The 17,494-nt window shown below is 36.5% G+C and overlaps 1 protein-coding gene across 2 annotated transcripts in view; it reads right to left on the reverse strand.

Moving 5' to 3' along the window:
* Positions 1-17,494, reverse strand: part of LRRC9 (leucine rich repeat containing 9) — an 85,805-nt gene that overhangs the window by 32,640 nt on the left and 35,671 nt on the right. For both annotated transcript variants that reach the window (XM_058655542.1, XM_058655543.1), the window contains exons 14-18: positions 15,978-16,100; positions 15,265-15,380; positions 12,486-12,698; positions 6,670-6,789; positions 1,081-1,272 (exon numbers count right to left, since the gene is read on the reverse strand). In XM_058655542.1, the coding sequence (XP_058511525.1) occupies positions 1,081-1,272; positions 6,670-6,789; positions 12,486-12,698; positions 15,265-15,380; positions 15,978-16,100 (764 nt within the window). The remainder of the gene's footprint in view (positions 1-1,080; positions 1,273-6,669; positions 6,790-12,485; positions 12,699-15,264; positions 15,381-15,977; positions 16,101-17,494) is intronic.

Raw genomic sequence — 17,494 nt, forward strand, 5'->3', positions numbered from 1 at the left:
TTTGACTTAATTCTTGAAATCACAGCTGAAATAAAATTCTATTGAAGAGTTGTTTTGTTTGAAGGGGGATGATTCCACCCTTAAGAGAGGGGCAAATAATCCCATAAACTGTTGACAAGTGATGGTGGTGAGAAGTGTTAGGACTCCAGCTACAGCAATCCTGTTTATCTAGATCAGCAGGAAGCCAGTAAACCCCAAATGGATCCAACACAGCTCTTTAGCCGTTGGTGCCCAAGTTGGCAACGGGGATACAGTTGTACTGGTATCACCCAGAAAGTCTGCTTTGGCAAAGGAAAGCATTCTTCAGTTTTACTGAACAAAAGAAGAGAAATGCAACATATAATTTTAGTGATGTGGTCAATGTAATGAAAATAATCATTATTTAGACTCTTAAAATATTGATCACAACATTATATCCTTTTAAAAAAATAAGGAAGATACTTGAAATTATGAAATTTGAGGCTTAATTTAAATATATGCAGAAAATTACATTAACTGAATATTAAAATAACTTGGCATGAATTATATATTTGTGATAAAAACATTTCACCACATTTCCTTTCCTAACAGTAAGATTTTATAAAGCAGGTCTGGGAGACATGATTTTTGAATTTACCATATACAATAATGCAAATAATAAACAATGTAAAGCATAACTGTGAAACCCATTTTTCATCCATGAGGATGTATGTAAGTTGTGTTTCCTTCCTGACAGCACGCTTCACTCACCATATTATAGTATTCTTGCTCCTGCACCACAGAACAGTGAGATCTTGCGGGTTTGTAAATGAGCGATGACATCAATCCCCCCTTAAAAACTACTGCTTAAGAGCTTTAGTAAACCTCACTAAGCTCTTAAACTATAATAAATTGTTTACAAAACAATATGAAATGATTACCTTCTCTCGCAGAAACATTGGGTTGCTGTGATGACTACAAAAATTCAACTTTCAATAGTGTTAAAGAGTCCAGAGAGAATATAACTTACTCAGCTCTGGCTACTTTCCACTTGGAAAGCAGTCAGAAAAGGATTCTAAAAATAGAAATGCTTGCTTCTGCATCAACGTGCCAGTTGCATACCTTTTGCCATGGGTTATGCTGAATATTGAGAGTGAGAAGGCTTGCGGTGTGTTTACATAACATATTTATTTCATCCCCCGATTTTTTCAGTTGGTTCCAGCTCAAGTCCAAGTGCTTCAGTTTCATCAGACCTCTGAACCCCTCCAGGGTTATCACGTGGTTATGGCTTGCATCCAAGTACTCAAGGTTGTACTGCAACACACACAAATACAAGTGATGCTAACGGAACCACAAGTTCTTTTCTCTATTATGGTTCCTTAAATACCTTCCATGCTGGTCAGATTCAGACCAAGGAAGAGATAGTGATAACTCTAAGACATTTTTGTAAAACATTTTAAAAAAATATAAATAATACTGCTATAGATGAAAACTGAACTTGACATCTCCACAGTCTAATTGAAGAAAACCTCTGAGATCAGCATGGAATTAGCAACTTACGTATAATACAAGGTATGTACTGCTGGAATAGCATTAATTATAGTGGTTCAGATTTTAAAAGTTGAAAGCACTGGTGATCAAAACTTAGAAAATATTTCTGGAAACCAAATAGGTTGATTGACACTTTATTCTTCTAATTAAATAGAGTAAAACAAGACAAAAAACTGTCATTTATTGTCCTCAACAAATCTTTTTTTTCACAACATTATGGAATTATTTGACATGGTATTGAGTAACCAAGGTGTTAAAAAATGCAAGTTCTTAACCACATCCTGTGACTACTTCATTGACATTTCAATTTTAGTTTATATACAACCAGCTTCTATACACCTTAAAATGGCTATAGGGAGCTATTCAGGTGTCTCGTATCTATTTTCATTTTAATATTTAGCAGTTTATAGTGTTGAAGCATGATTTTGCTGAACTTGGCAGACTTTAGGATGGCCTAAACTGGCTTATAACTCTAACAAGGCATATGTCAACCATTGGTCCTCAACAAATCTTAATGAGAGCGATATTAGGTAGTAAAAACAGTATGAAGAGAGTAAGCCTAAAAGGTATACTCTTTTATGTGAAATCGATTAGGTTTGTAAATATTTACCTCTGTCCACCCAACCCCATGCAGTTCTCATCATAAAAATGATGAACATTCATCCCGCCTTGTGACACCTGCCTAAACTGGCATTAGCAAGTACACACCACAGATAACTTTCTTTTCCCCTTGAAAATACGGAAGAGACTTTCATTTTTATCTTTAGGATATAAAATAGACTCTAGGTACTCAGTAAAGATTGAACAGTTTTTAGTTTTGCATGGGGTTTCTATTCTAACATTTTTTGTGTTTCAATAAAAATTTTTATTTAAATTACAATATAGTACACTCCAAATTACAATGATGAATGCCTACACCACGTTTTAATTTTTTTAGAAATACTTTTTCGTTCTCTAAACACTGGCTGTCTCCAGACACCAAAACCACCTTAAAAACAAGTTTCACATTTGAAAAGGTAAGACAGCATTGATTCAATAAAAAACATTAGAGTTGTAATCTAGATTAGGTTTGTTGATAGCCATACATATTTGTCTTTCCATTGTCAGTTCAGACTACTGTAGATTTATTTCCAGAGGAAAAAAATCAATTATATTAGAAACTTCCCTGTAGTTCAGGTGAGTGAATGACAGACATTCCATTTTACATATTATAATTTGCCCTACTGCATGGTTTGTTTAAAATTCTTTAAAGTTGCTCTGTGTAGCATACTTCTTTTCTGCCATGTATGAAGATGTCCAGGCTTTCAACTACATAAACAAAGCTTGAGTTAGATACACCAACATGCAGCCAGACCAGGTGAAGAGCACGGTTAAAACAATATGACTACTTCCTGCAACCTAGCAGAAACAACTTCAAAGTATGAGAAGCATGCAAAAAGGGCATGCAAACTCTCCATGTTAGGTACATACTTCAGAAAAATGAGATACTCTATGGCAACTCGCAAACAAAAAAAATTAGAAATTACGAATGAGTGATTATATTGAAACATTATCTTTTACGATATTGGGATAGACATAATTACCATTAAGTGCACATACAAAGCCAACATCAGTGGCAACAGAGGCTCTCATATAAAACAGAATAGACAAGACAAAAATCCACAAACTTTGTAATAGAACTGCATGACCAGGGGATCCCAATAAACTCCAAAGAAGTTAGTAGGGAACACTCAACGAAATGAAAGGTCAGATGAAGCAACAGGAGAAAATATCTGCAAAGTATATTTGTGGTACAGGTTTAACATCCAGGATCTGAGAAGAACTCTAGAAATTTAAAACAAGCTCATTAAGAAATGGGAAAAGAATATGAACAGGCACTTTTCAAAGGGTGAATACAAATGATGGCCAGACTATGAAAGAGTGCTCAAGATCTCTTACCATCAAGGAAATGCCAACAAAAGCCAAAGTGAGGTTTCACCTCATGCCAGTTAGAATGGCTGTTACTGGCGAGCATGTGAATAAAAAGACACTTAATAGGCACTTTTTAGGTACTTAGTAGGTACCTTAGTAGGTAGATAGGTAGAAATGTAAGCTAGTGTAACCAATACGGAAGAAAGTCTGGAAATTTCGCCAGAATCTGAAAATAGATCCATGACCCATTCATCCCCTTCCTGCAAGTTTACTCAAAGGAAATGAAATTGGGATATACAGGAGGTATTTGCACTCTTACATTTACAGCAGTTCAGTTCACGGTAACTAAAAAATGGAGTCAACTCCTATGTCCATCAACTGATGAGTAAATTATATACAGATAGTGACAAAGATAAAGAAAGTTGGGGAGCTGGCACTGTGGTGTATTAGTTGAAACTACTGCCTGCAAAGACAGCATCCCGTATGGATGCCGGTTCAAGTCCTGGCTGCTCTGCTAATGTGTCTGGGAAAGAAGCAGAAGACAGACCAAGTGCCTGAGGCCCTGCATCCTTGTGGGAGACCGGATGAAACTCCTGGCTTCAGACCCAGCTCCAGCTGTTGCTGCCATTGGAGAGAGTAAACTGGTGGATGAAAGATCTGTCTCTCTACTCTCTTCTCCTCTCCTCTCCTCTCCACCCCTTATTATGAATTACAAGTAAATTTCCAAAAAACATGCTATATATGCAAAATGGAATACTAACCATAAAAAAATGAAGCCCTTGTTTTGCAATAAAATGTATGTACCTGGAGACTATTATGTTAAAGAAATACACTGGTCCCCCAAAGACAAATGCCGTATTTTCTCTGATCTGTGGTAGAAAGTACAAAACACACAAGAAAGTATAACGATGAAATAACATTTTGTGATTTGATGATTAATTTCAGCCCTTTTCTATACTATTGTGGGACAATGGTCTTTTTCCTTTATACTTGATGAACATTATGGTTAGAGATGCACTATACCTGAGCTTATAAAGTAAACTGCAGTTGTGTTATTACAAAAGTTAAAGGAAAAAGTGGAAGAGGAAGAGAACTGATTATTTTAGAATTTTATCTAGAAAATACATGAAATCATATTAATTTTCCTAATATGTTAACAAAATCTTGCTAATTTATAAAATGTTGCTAAAATATAAAATAAAAAGTTGGCCGAGACAAACTGCCATCAATTTTAAGCCCTACATGGTCTCCATGTTGAAATGGGGCAGGAAAGAGGGCATTGGAGCATCAGCTAACAAACCTGAGGACAGGTGAGGAGAGCCCCAGCCAGCCAACATCGACTGGCGTGTCTGAGGAGCAACTTGAGCACAGCAGGTGAAACGGGGAGTTTTGCCCTCTTTAATGCCAGATGAGTGCATAAGCTGCCCAACAGTGCTTGGAAGGAAAATGCGAATAAAGGGGGCAATTTAAAAATATGATCTAAATGAAGAAATGGCCTACATTTCCAAATCTACTAACACTGCTGGTACGGATATGGGGAGAAAGGTACCCTGCTCCATTGTTGGTGAGAAGTTAGGTTAGTGCAGCCACTCTGGGGTCAGTATGGGAAATGCTCAGAAAAATCGATCTATTGTATGACCCAGTTATGTTACTCCTGGGAATACATCCAAAGGAAGTGAAATCTGCAATATGAGAGAGTGACCTGCCACACCATACTTACAGCAGCACAATCAATAATAGCAAACACATGGAAAGAACTCAGATGTCCGTCCACCAATGAATGAATAAACTGTGGTGCATCTACTCCACGGAATACTAGTGAGCCATTAAAAGGAGTGGAATTGTGCCATTTGGAACACATGGTCCTAACTAGAGACCATTATGCTCAGTGAAATAAACCAATCCCTAAATGACAAATATCATATGTTGTCTCTGATATGACGCAGCCTCCTTGCAAAATAAAAGATCAGTAGCCCCATTCAATACTGTTTTTTGCTACATCTCACGGGTTTTGATATTTTTGTTTTCATTTCTTCAAAAGTGTTTTCTTCTCATATTAAATTCTTCACTGAATCATAGGTCATACAGTAGTATTATTTTTCTTCAAGAAGGTTCTTGATTTTCTTTTTCATTTCTTCAATGACACATTAATCATTCAGTAGCATGTTTTTTTTTTATTTTATGGCATTGTAATTTTTCTTTCTTCCTGTTGTTGATTTTGTTTTGTGGCTTTTCATTTAGGGGGATGCACAGTACCTGTGTAATGGAGACTGTCATATCCAGAAGTGAGGATACAATGCAGTATGCATCTCTACTTCCAGATCAAAGATGGACTCCCTATGAAGCTGTTAAATATATGTTGACACAGGATGCTAGACTCTCTGCTGTTATCTATGTCTAAATACCTGGGGGAGCTCAGAGTGGGAGAGGGGATTTGTGGAGGGAGTAATGGAAATCCCACAGCCTATGCAACAGTATCATAAAACAATTAAAATGTATTTTAAAAATCAGCACATTAAAAAAAAGAAAATATAAATCAAAGAAAGATACATGCCAACTTGGATGATGAGTAACTAGGACTAATTAATGTTAATTCAATATTGAATATAAAGTGGTAAGTTAGAAAATGAAGAAAAATATTATTGTGAGAAATTACACTTATGAAAGGACAGTTTAAAATAAGTCAGAATTATTTTGGAATGGGTGGAAATAAAATGTGATTATACTTATTACTTGATCTGCAAATGAAATCTGAACCTTAAGCCTGTTATAGCATTAAATAGTACACGCATGTTTTATTCCTGAGTTAGGATGTATAATCTTACACATTGTATATATGAAGCAGTGAGCATAACAATGATTTCTCATTAGTTAATTATTTCATTTAAATATTCTAAAAAACCTTCAAAAGTTTTTTCCTCAACTATTCCAATTTAGCATTTATCCTTGGATTTCCTTTTGTTTTTGCTGCACCAGAGTTTCTAAAGACACATTGACAGATTGAATAGATTCAAGATACATGCTGTAATTATTTCAAACACACATTTTCATACATTATAATGACTACAGCAATAAATTTAATCACGACATAAACCACTATTTATGCTATGTTGCATATCTATTCATCTTATAACTAAAGTCTGTGCCCTTTGGCACATTGTCACCATTTCCCCATCCCATAAAGCTTGGCAGCCACCATTGTACCCTTTGTTTCTAAGAGCTAGTGTTTAGGATTTCAAACAGTCTTACCAAATGGTATATGTCATCTAAACAAGTAAACTCATTAAAGCTAATATTCAGCCTTCGCAGTCCTGTTAACTTGGAGAGATCTCTCAATTTGGTCAAGCTGTTTCCATGTAAATTCAGATTCTGTAGTAAATAAAATAAAAATTAAAGACAAGACAGATTGCATTCTATATCCTCCTGAAGTTTTGATACCTAAAACATTTAGAATGATTACCTGAGCCAGTATAACACAAACTAAGAAAGCAACTATTTAGGTAACATTCAGAACGCCAAAAAGAAAATAAATCTCATGTATGATGCTAAAAGGTAAACATAGTTTATAACAGTTTATAACTAGGTCTGATTCTCAATTAATATTTCTCAATTGGTCTAAGTTTATTCAGAAATTGGCATGAAATTCTTAGAAAATAGTTAAATATATGTCTTTAGACATTTATCAGAATAAGTGTTTTTCTCACCTGCAAGATGTAACCACTACTATTCTCCCATAGCTGAGAAGCTCCTTTCAAGAGTTCTATGCATCGTACACATATTATATATCTTTTTTTTCTGATAAATTCATACTGTTGTTAAGGAAAATAATTATTTTTTAAATTGAAAATTTTTTATTATATTATGATACAGTTTATTCTGCCCTGGGATTTCCTTTCCTCCTGTTCAATTTCACTGCCCCCGCCCCACTGATCGTTCTTCATAACAGTCCTATGTCCATCATTGTAGTCATGGACAATGGCACAAAGTTCCACATTCCATTGTCAAGATATATTTAGGGCCCAGCGCGATGGCATAGTGGTTAAAGTCCTCACTTTCCACACGCCGGGATCCCATATGGGCACCAGTTCTAATTCCGGCTGTCCAGCTTCCCATCCAGCTTCCTGCTTGTGGCCTGGGAAAACAGTCGAGGACGGCCCAAAGCTTTGGGACCCCACACCGGCGTGGGAGACCTGGAAGAGGCTCCTGGCTTCGGATTGGCTCAGCTCCAGCCGTTGCGGCCGCTTGTGGAGTGAACCATCTGAGGGAAGACCTTCCTCTCTATCTCTTCTCCTTTCTGTATATCTGCCTTTCCAATACAAATAAATAAATCTTTTTTAAAAAAGGTATATTTAACAGTTTTATTGGGAGTCCATCTTTGATCTGGAAGTAGAGATGCATACTGCATTATATCCTCATATCTGGATATGACAGTCTCAATTACACAGGTACTATGCATCCCCTTAAATGAGAAGCCACAATACACAATCAACAACAGGATGAAAGAAAAATTACAATGCCATAAAGTTAAATAATATGCTACTGAATGATTAATGTGTCATTGAAGAAATGAAAAAGAAAATCAAGAACCTTCTTGAAGAATAGGATGCTACTGTATGATCTATGAGTCAGTGAAAAACTTAATATGAGAAAAAAACACTTTTGAAGAAATGAAAACTAAAAACAAAGAAAGCAAAATCCATGGTATAGTTTCTGCTGCTCTTTGTTGGTGAATTGTGTCTCCTGAAGGCAACACATAGACGGGTTTGTTGTTTAAATCCAGTCTATTCATCTATGACTGTTGATTGATAAGTTTAAGCCGCTTACATTCAGGGTTAATATGAATGGGTGGTAATTTAGTCCTGTCATTTTAGCTATGGGTTGTTCACTGATTTAGTCTTCTGTTGTTATTTTACTGGCATGTTCTTCACATTTGCCTTTGGTTTTGGTGTGTGCTATTCCTTTTTTAATTCAAGAGAACATCTTCAATTATCATTTGTTACTTATGGTTTGGAAGAGGCATATTCTTTTAACTTTTTTTGACTGTGGAAGAATTTTATTTCATTTTCAAAGACAAAGGGAAACCTTTGCTGGGTACGTTATCTTGGGCTGATAATTTTTGCTTTTAGAATCTGGAATATGTCACTCCATTCCTTCTGGCTTGTGAAGTTTCCTCTGTGTGATCAGCTGTGAATTAAATTGCCATTCCTCTACATGTCAGTTGATTTTTTTCATGAACACATTTAAGGATCTTTTCCTTATTTCGACTGAAGAGAGCTTGATTATCTTGCGTTGTGGTAAAGCTCACTTTTGGTCAACCTTTTTGGGAGTTCTGTGCTCCTCTTGTATTCTGTTTCCTAATTCTTTCTCCATATTAGGGAAGTTTTCCTTTATTATTTCATCGAATACATTTTTACACCCAGCTTCTCTTTCTGCAGCTTCTGGAACTCCCATAACTCTTATATTTGGCCTTTTTAGTGTCTCTTAGTTCTTGAACACATTTTTAGCTTGGCCCAGCTTTGCTTCCAGCTTTTTTATTGCTTCCCCATTGTGACAAGAAATGTCTTCCAATTCTGAGATTCTTTCTTCCGCCTCATTCATTCTATTATTGACATTTTCTACTGAATTTTTATTTTGCTCCATTGTGTCCTTCATTTCTAATGATTCTGCTTGATTTTGTTTCAGTGTTGTTATTTCCTATGTGATATATTCCTTAAATTTCTTTGACTCCTGACTTACGTACTTCTCATTGTTGATAAGAAGAATTACAACAAGTTTAAAAAATTTTTTTTCATCCCCCATTTTCTTGATGTATTCTTCAGTTAACTCTGAGGTTAGCAAAGGTTTTTGATTCATTGCAGAGGAGTCTTCAGTAATATTCATTGTGCCTTTTTCTTTTCTTTAGCTCTTGGTCATTATACTTCTGTTTATCAGATTCTTCTCCTTGGGGCAGGTTTCTAAGCTGTGCTACCCACAGGTCTACAGTTTGATTTGACTTATTGTGGTTGGTACACAGTTGTTTGCAGTCTCTTGTGCCACTTTCTCCAGTGAGTGGCGACCAGTGCAATGCACTGAACTCAGTGAGTTCGTTCCCAGCTTAGTGCATGTGCAGCTCACTGTTGTCCCTGTAGTCTCAAAGCCTTCGCCACACTGTACAAAATGGCGCCTGATGTGTCACTTGTAGAGTTTTTGATCTGTTGGCCATTAGGTCTGAGGGCTACCAAGACCTATTTTAGGTGGAACCTGTAAGATGCCACATGATTGCAATACACTGAGCCATAAATGAGTTTGCTCCCAGCTTAGTGCATATGCTCCTGTCCCACAGACGTTGCCCAAGCAGCTTTAGTGGGTATTTAGGCTGTGAAACCCACCCTGTTCCCTAACCACCTCTTTGGGATCTGCTGCTCTGTCTCAAATTCTGGTGAAATCAAACAGAGGAGCAGAATGGGCTATCTTTTGGTTTCATCTCCTGAGCTCCTGGTGAACGCCCCTTCCCACCTGGCTGCTGGTGGAGTTCTGGCCGATGGTGCATTTCAGATTGTTGCTGGCAGAATGACTCTGGGATGTCTGGTCACTGCAACACCACACTGTTGTGTCCGCTGCTTTCCCGTGTCTGTCAGTGTCCTGTGCCCCTCTGGCTTCATTCTGTCCTCTCCTATTTCCTGAAATGTGCCCTCTCTGCTTCACCCTGGCTAATGTTTCTCCATCTGTTTAAATGAGTCCTTAATCTATTCTGCCATCTTGATTCTCCCTTTAACCCCATTGCTTTAGAGATTGCAAATTTTCAATAAATTCTGCATAAATAAATAAATAATTATAAAATACAGGCTTAAAAATGTTACATTATCTAGAGTTTTTGGGCCCGGTGGCGTGGCCTAGCAGCTAAAGTCCTCGCCTTGAACACCCTGGGATCCCATGTGGGTGCCGGTTCTAATCCCAGCAGCTCCACTTCCCATCCAGCTCCCTGCTTGTGGCCTGGGAAAGCAGTCGAGGATGGCCCAATGCATTGGGACACTGCACCCGTGTGGGAGACCCGGAAGAGGTTCCTGGTTCCCAGCTTTGGATCGGCGCGCACCGGCTGTTGCAGTCACTTGGGGAGTGAAACATCATTGGATGGAAGATCTTCCTCTCTGTCTCTCCTCCTCTGTGTATATCTGGCTGTAATAAAAAAATGAATAAATCTTTAGAGTTTTTATATTTTGTTTTTATATATTTTAGTTTTCTGTATAGAAGTCTTGTAAAATTCAATTTAGTGGAAAGATGGAAAAGAAAATAAAAATAATGTGTTTGATCTCTCGTGTTTGATCTGACAATAAAAGCACAAAGGGAGTGTTGAAACATTCTTGTTGTGATATTGTATATGTTTACTAGCAGACCTAGAAATGTCACTGATTTTTCAGTAACATAAGCAAATTCATAATGAAAAAAATCTTTATTCATCAGTTATGACTTGATTGAATTAATATAGTCAAATATATATAGTCATCTAAATAGGCCAAAGTATTTTAATGTCTTATTCTCTTACTCTACTAGCTGCTAGCCTTACTTATTTCAAAAAGTACTTTTGCATTCTCTTTTTGTTTTATTCTATCACTAGAGGTGATAAAGCATGGCAAACATGTTTGCTAATTGACTTTCAGAGAATTTCTGAATTGTTATCTACATCTCATTTTTATCCTCACACACAGACTGTCCCAACAAAACATGTAAACGTACCTTTACAGCACAACACTAGATTTTTGACTCTTTTCAATACCTCCCATGTCATGATACATTTACATAGCAGGAAGTTAAACTTGCAATTGATGCTAAGGTTCTGTACTACCGTGATAACTCAGGGAAATTGGAGGGGAAAATGAGGAAGGGAGAACCTTTATATCTATAAGATTTTATTGTGGAAAATATCACAGAGAGAGAGCTAAAGAAATGGCCATGTGAAAAGTACATGCAAAGGTGGGACAAGGCTCATATCACCACAAATCTCAGAAACCATGTCTAAAACTTTGGTTTCATTTCAAAGAATGGAAAATAATTGGATGATGTTATGTCGAAGGACTGAAAGGTGACATAATGTTATCAGGTTTGCATTTTGAAAAGATTACAGAAGTTTCAATGTGGAGAATGAATTATGGGCTCAAAGCAGAAAGTGGTCAGGGGCTCTGTCAGCTTCGGGCAGCACATCCACCCCCACCTTATTTTTATTTTGGTACCTAGTGAATGGCATCCAAAAGGCACAGTAACAGATGTGAATGCTGCCTGCTTCCTTGTGCTGTTCAATACTGCAATGGCAGAATACAAGAGACCTAGTTAGAGGGCCAGAGCTGTGCTATAAGAGAATATTAGTTTGGATACAGTAACGACACACATTTGAAATGTATAGATTTGAAAGTCAGAGGTAAGTGTGGGCTTAACATCTCGACAGAATTACCATATTGTAAAGTAAGCTGCTTTAAGAAGCTCAGATTCTTTTTAACAATTTGTGTAAAGAGCTTCCATGTGCTATGTTGATTAATTCTAGAAACCAATTGGAAGTTACGTGTCTTCACTTTAATCATTTTAAGATAACATCATTTATTCAGGAATACAATCATTTGCTAAGTAGGAAGCCATCTTAAGCAGCCTCTGAACACTTGAAATGTGGCTACAATGAATTGGGATGAGCTTTGGGTGCAAAATAGATTCAGAGTTCAAAGACTTAACATGAAACCACACCGTGAGATATTGACTGTACGCTGGTATGATAGCTTGCATTCACTGGGAGAAATAAAATACATTCTTAAAAATCAATATGATACTTAAAAGACTTCTTTTTCCATGAAGCCACTCAAAAACTTAAAATTACACAAATACAGCACATGCGATTTCCTTTCTGAGCAGCACTGACCTAGCGTGTAGGTAGTATGATTTATCATCAGATAAACTTTGCATGCCAGATGATGATCCCGAATTCAAGACTCTTGACCCCAAATTTGATTTGTCATAGTACTTACCACAATGTGACCATAAATGTTATGATGATCCCGAATTCAAGACTCTTGACCCCAAATTTGATTTGTCATAGTACTTACCACAATGTGACCATAAATGTTAGTCTTGGCAAGGGAGAATATTGTCTTGCTATCCAAACTAATGAGTTTTGGTCTTGGCTTGATCTTGGGTTCCATTTTCATAACTTCATCATCAGATTTCAAATCCTGGGACAATAATGATCCTTCTGTAATTTTTTTGCTTTCTTCTAGAATGACATTGTTGACCGAAGAAAATAAAGAGTGAGGCTTGACCTGAAAAATTTATGAAAAGTATTGAAAATTCAGTTGTTTCTTTGAAAAACAAATAAGCTTTAAAGAAAAGATGAATTGACTTTTTTCCAGCTACATAGCAATATCTACGATGAACAGAGAATAACAGGAAATTTATGAAAGTATCCTAAGATTGTGAACTCGGTATGGTCTATTTTTAGCCAATGACAAGATTTTAAACTTGGTAAAGGCAATTTTTCAAATATTTCATAACACTAATGAAATTACCTAGAAAAGATGACTAAATATAACACACAGAAGAGGATGAACTTGGAAATAGTAGTAGAATGGTGTTTGCTAGTCAAAACATACAACAAAGCGCAGCCCTTGAAGATCAGATCTAGAGAAACGTGATGTTCTCCTTGAAGAGATGTAGGATTAAATGACCACAGCTAGGAAGTGCGAATTAATGATCAGCAGTTACATGCACAAATAGAAATGGCTCCAGAAGAAACCAAAGTAGTTAACCAGAGACTTTTCTTTTAATGTAGGAGAATAAATGATCTATGAGTGTAATAAAAGAATGAGCTGTATAGGAAAGAGGATAGAAACTTAAAGCAAATCTAAAAAAAAAAAAAATGAAAGAAGTATTTAATCAGTGCTCTGAAAAGCCAAATGGATCTCCAGCAGGTCAAGACCTGAGGAAAGCTTTCTGAACAAAAATGTTAAGAAATTAAGATGAAAATATGACCCCCCCCAATATCAGAAGGCATGGAAAACCAATTCAGAATGTCCGACATCTGGCCTAATAGAGTTTCCAAAGGGCTTAACAGCAAATGGAAGAAAGAGAATAATTAAGGAACTAAGAAACCTTCCCAAAGTAAAGCCAGAACTGAACCATCCGAGTGCAGAAAGCCCATGAAGGGGCCAGCAGGGGAGCATGGGGCTAAGGGCTTTACTGACAGCACAGCTGCCCACCTCTAAGCTTCCTTGGATGAGAGTGAAATAAACAGGTGTTAGTTCACTTTTTGAGTTTATGTCTTTGCTAAAAGTACAGCTGTCTAACACAGTTCCGTCCCAAATCTGAGTAATGTTTTTAACAGACTAAGCTGATTCTAAATTTTGTTTGGAATGGAAAATGTTCAAGAATAGTCAAGAAATTTATTCCAAGGTATCTGAGTTTCCTTGCCACTGCTGTGAATCGAACTGATCTTACAGGCTCTTTTTCAGCCATGGAATTATTTGCATATGTAAGACCATTGATTTTTGTGTGTTGATTTTATATCTTGCAACCCTGTCAAGCTCTCCTATGAGTTCCAACAGTCTCTAGTAGAGCCACTTGGTTTTCCTGTCTCATGTCATTGGCAAACAGGGATAGCTTGACTTCCTTCTTTCCAATTTATATCCCTTTGATTTATAATGACTCTGGTTAAAACTTCCAGGACTACACTGACAGCAGTGGTGAGGGTGTGCATCTTTGATCCCAGATATTAGCGGGAATGCCTCCAACTTGACCCCATCAATACAATGCTGACATTGAGTTTTTTGTTTATTGCCCTGATGGTCTTGAGGAACAGCCCTTCAATACCCAATTTGCTTAAGGTTTTTAACATGAAAGAATGTTTTTGTATTTTTTTCAATTGATTTCTCTGCATCTATTGAGATAACTATATGGCCTTTGTTTTTCAGTTTGTTAATGTGGAGTATCACATTCAGGGATAAATCCCACCGTGCTACTCAGACATAAAAACAAAAAAGAAATCTTATTGTTTGCAGCAAAATGGACCCATATAGAAATCATTATGCTTAATGAAATAAGCCATTTTCAAAAAGATAAATATCATATGTTCTCTCTGATGTATAACAGTTAATACCAAGAGTGCAAAAAAAGTCCCTGATTAGTATACTGGGAATTAACTGCTGTATACAGCAAGTGTCTATATTGCTGAGTAACAGTAATATTTCCAATTTATTTTAGTTTACATTTAATATGCATAATTTTATTTTTTTCCTTTTTCATTGACTTGCTGTGTCATAATATCTTTAAGTATGAGACAGGGAATAGAATAAGGGGTTGGTCTTATCAGAGCAACACTGAATAATATATAGCCAACAAAAGTATGAAGTATTCACCCACATGTACTTCAGTGCAAGAGTGTCCAACACATTATGAAGAGCTAAAACAGAAAAGTTCACAGAGTACTAACATGTTATGGTACTCTGTAAAATGATAAAGGATTGGGAGGAAACCCACAACACTGAATAGCAGGTGCCTTGACAAACGGAGTGACAGATCAACGAAAGTTAAGTGAAAACAGACAGACATATGTATGCTTTAGCCTTCAATTCAACAATACAACTTTTCCAGTGAGACTACAATCATGTTACTCCTGTAACACAGTGGCATAATAAAAATACTGAGATGTCATCATGACTTGTTTTGAAAATTAAATCACAAAACAACCATTATATGAGTACCCACAGCGAGGCATCTCTAGATATCACATGTGTGCATAAGTATATATACATGGCACAATGTGATTAGACTTAAAATGGCTATTTTCCTATTTAAGAAATTCCCCTTTATAAAATAAATAACAATTCATACCACTGTAATAAATTCAAATTCGACAACATATTCTGGCAAAACAAGGTCATGATCAAAGACAAACCACTTGCACTGGCGGGGGCCACAGTCACAGTTCCTCGGTTCCACGATAGAATCTAGAGTGAAGCAAAACAGGCACAGCATTCTTCAGAATGAAATGTATTTTTTCAACCTTACATAGATTAACAGAAAAACTAATAACGTTCAATAGTGATATTGCTGAGGGCTAGTTTTTCCTTTATACTCCTTTCTCTAATAGCTTCTTAGTCCTGGAAATACTAATCAAACGTGAAATATATAGGCTAGCGGAGTTTAATTTTAGTCAGTTTCCCTTTCATCTTTCTTGCTTGTCCTATCCAGTGTCTCTGATAAGTCGACGTGTTAACAGTGTAACAAGGCACATTTAAGAACCTGAACTCTAAAACATTTGCTGGTAAAGGTTTGGTGTTGTAAACATTTTTGAATATCCATACACACACGTGTGTCTGCGTTTACATTCATAAGTAAATAGGTAATCAAATTTGAAGAATGAATTGCATAAATACTGATGTCATCGAGATAAAAACAGAAAAAAATTGGTAGTCAGTTACAGGTTTCTGTAGAAAAATCTGCAAACTTTGCTACATAGAGAGTGAGCTGTAAGTATCTGTATGAAATACAAACATTTTGCGTCCAGAGAGATGAAAGCCCATTTCTCTTTCTGGCAGACATACTTAGGAAATGTTTCTGAGGAATAAACACTGAATTGGCCATTGGATAGTTGGCTTGACTGATGGATTCTTGTTCGGGAGCCTGAACACTGTGGCCAAGGAAAACCTTCGTAAGCAGGAGGATGCCTGCACACAGAAAAACAGAAAGCAATGTTAGCGATTACTTATTTAAGATCTCACCAAATAACCTCTTTTATTGTCCCCTGACTTGATAAATAATGGCAAAGATTCTGGCTGTATTGTGTGCCTACTGGGTAGCACATAGCCCTTGCATGATCCAAAGTAGGAGTTCAATGGCTATTTGTTAGGTAAGTTAATTGATTAGCAATGATAAGTCCTGTAATTATATCAAACTTTTTAAATTAAGTAGCTTAAAATAAGAAAGCATTGCTGTTGCTATCGTCAGTGTTTTTAGTAGTTGGGTACCAGCTTGCTGTTGTGTTGGCAGCATCTAAGCATCAACACAGCTCAGGTTGCTGGATGCACTCTACAAAGTCCAGTGAATGAGCCAACACTCGGGATTATTGACATTCACTCCAGCCTAAGGATCCCTAGACATCAATGAATCAAAGAAATGAATTCTAATTGCCATGCATAAAATGTTCAAATGATCTGTGTGGGGATTTTTTTTTGGTTGTTGTTTTCTTAATGCCTAAAAAAGAAAATATACGTTGGGAAAAACTAATTGCTCTTCGAGGCACATTCCAGAAGAATCTTGCAGAACAATATAAGGTACTTGTTAAAAGAGGAAACAGGGAGAGTTACTAAAGACAAGCAAATGGTTCTTTACAAGTAAGGAGGTTTTCTAAGATCCAGTGATCTTAACTACTTAAGGTTTAATTTCTGATTGCTGTTCACTAAATCAAAGTTTGGCATGAATCATCATGCCGAAGAACATTATTAGTCTGGAAACTACAATGCTATTCTTACAGAATTAACCAAATTCCTGATTATTCAATCTTTGGTTAACTGGATGGTTAAAATCAAAGAAGAAGGGAGATCAAAGAACAGGTGTCCCTTATTCTTTGATCAGATACACTCTTCCGATTATACATCCTAATACTTCACATTTATGACCCTTGCAATGCTGAGGATTTTATATACATTTACATGATTATTAATATTTTAAGCACCACTAAGGAGAAATTATCTAGATTGCATATATTGTATCTCTATCATCTATAGGTGTCTACCACATAATGAGCATTCAAAAAAATCCTTGCACAATTAAGGACAAACAAGGGAAGAGAATCATGCAGAACAAGACACAAGCTGGTCTTTTCCCTCAACCTGTTGTACCATGGACTCTCCTACAACTGGCCTACAAGTTGGTTCATGTACTTACATACTGACAATTATGAGTTAAAATATCAAAACCATCTTCGATAACAATTTATAAGGCAATTCGTGTACTTTATAACTAGTCTTTAGCCAATTTTACATTGTAACTGGGTTTTCCTATCGCCTGACATTATGATTAAGCACAAAATACGGCTTACTTTCTTTCCAGAACACATTAT

This window comes from Ochotona princeps, chromosome 26 (assembly GCF_030435755.1).
Source record: "Ochotona princeps isolate mOchPri1 chromosome 26, mOchPri1.hap1, whole genome shotgun sequence".
Taxonomy (NCBI): domain Eukaryota; kingdom Metazoa; phylum Chordata; class Mammalia; order Lagomorpha; family Ochotonidae; genus Ochotona; species Ochotona princeps.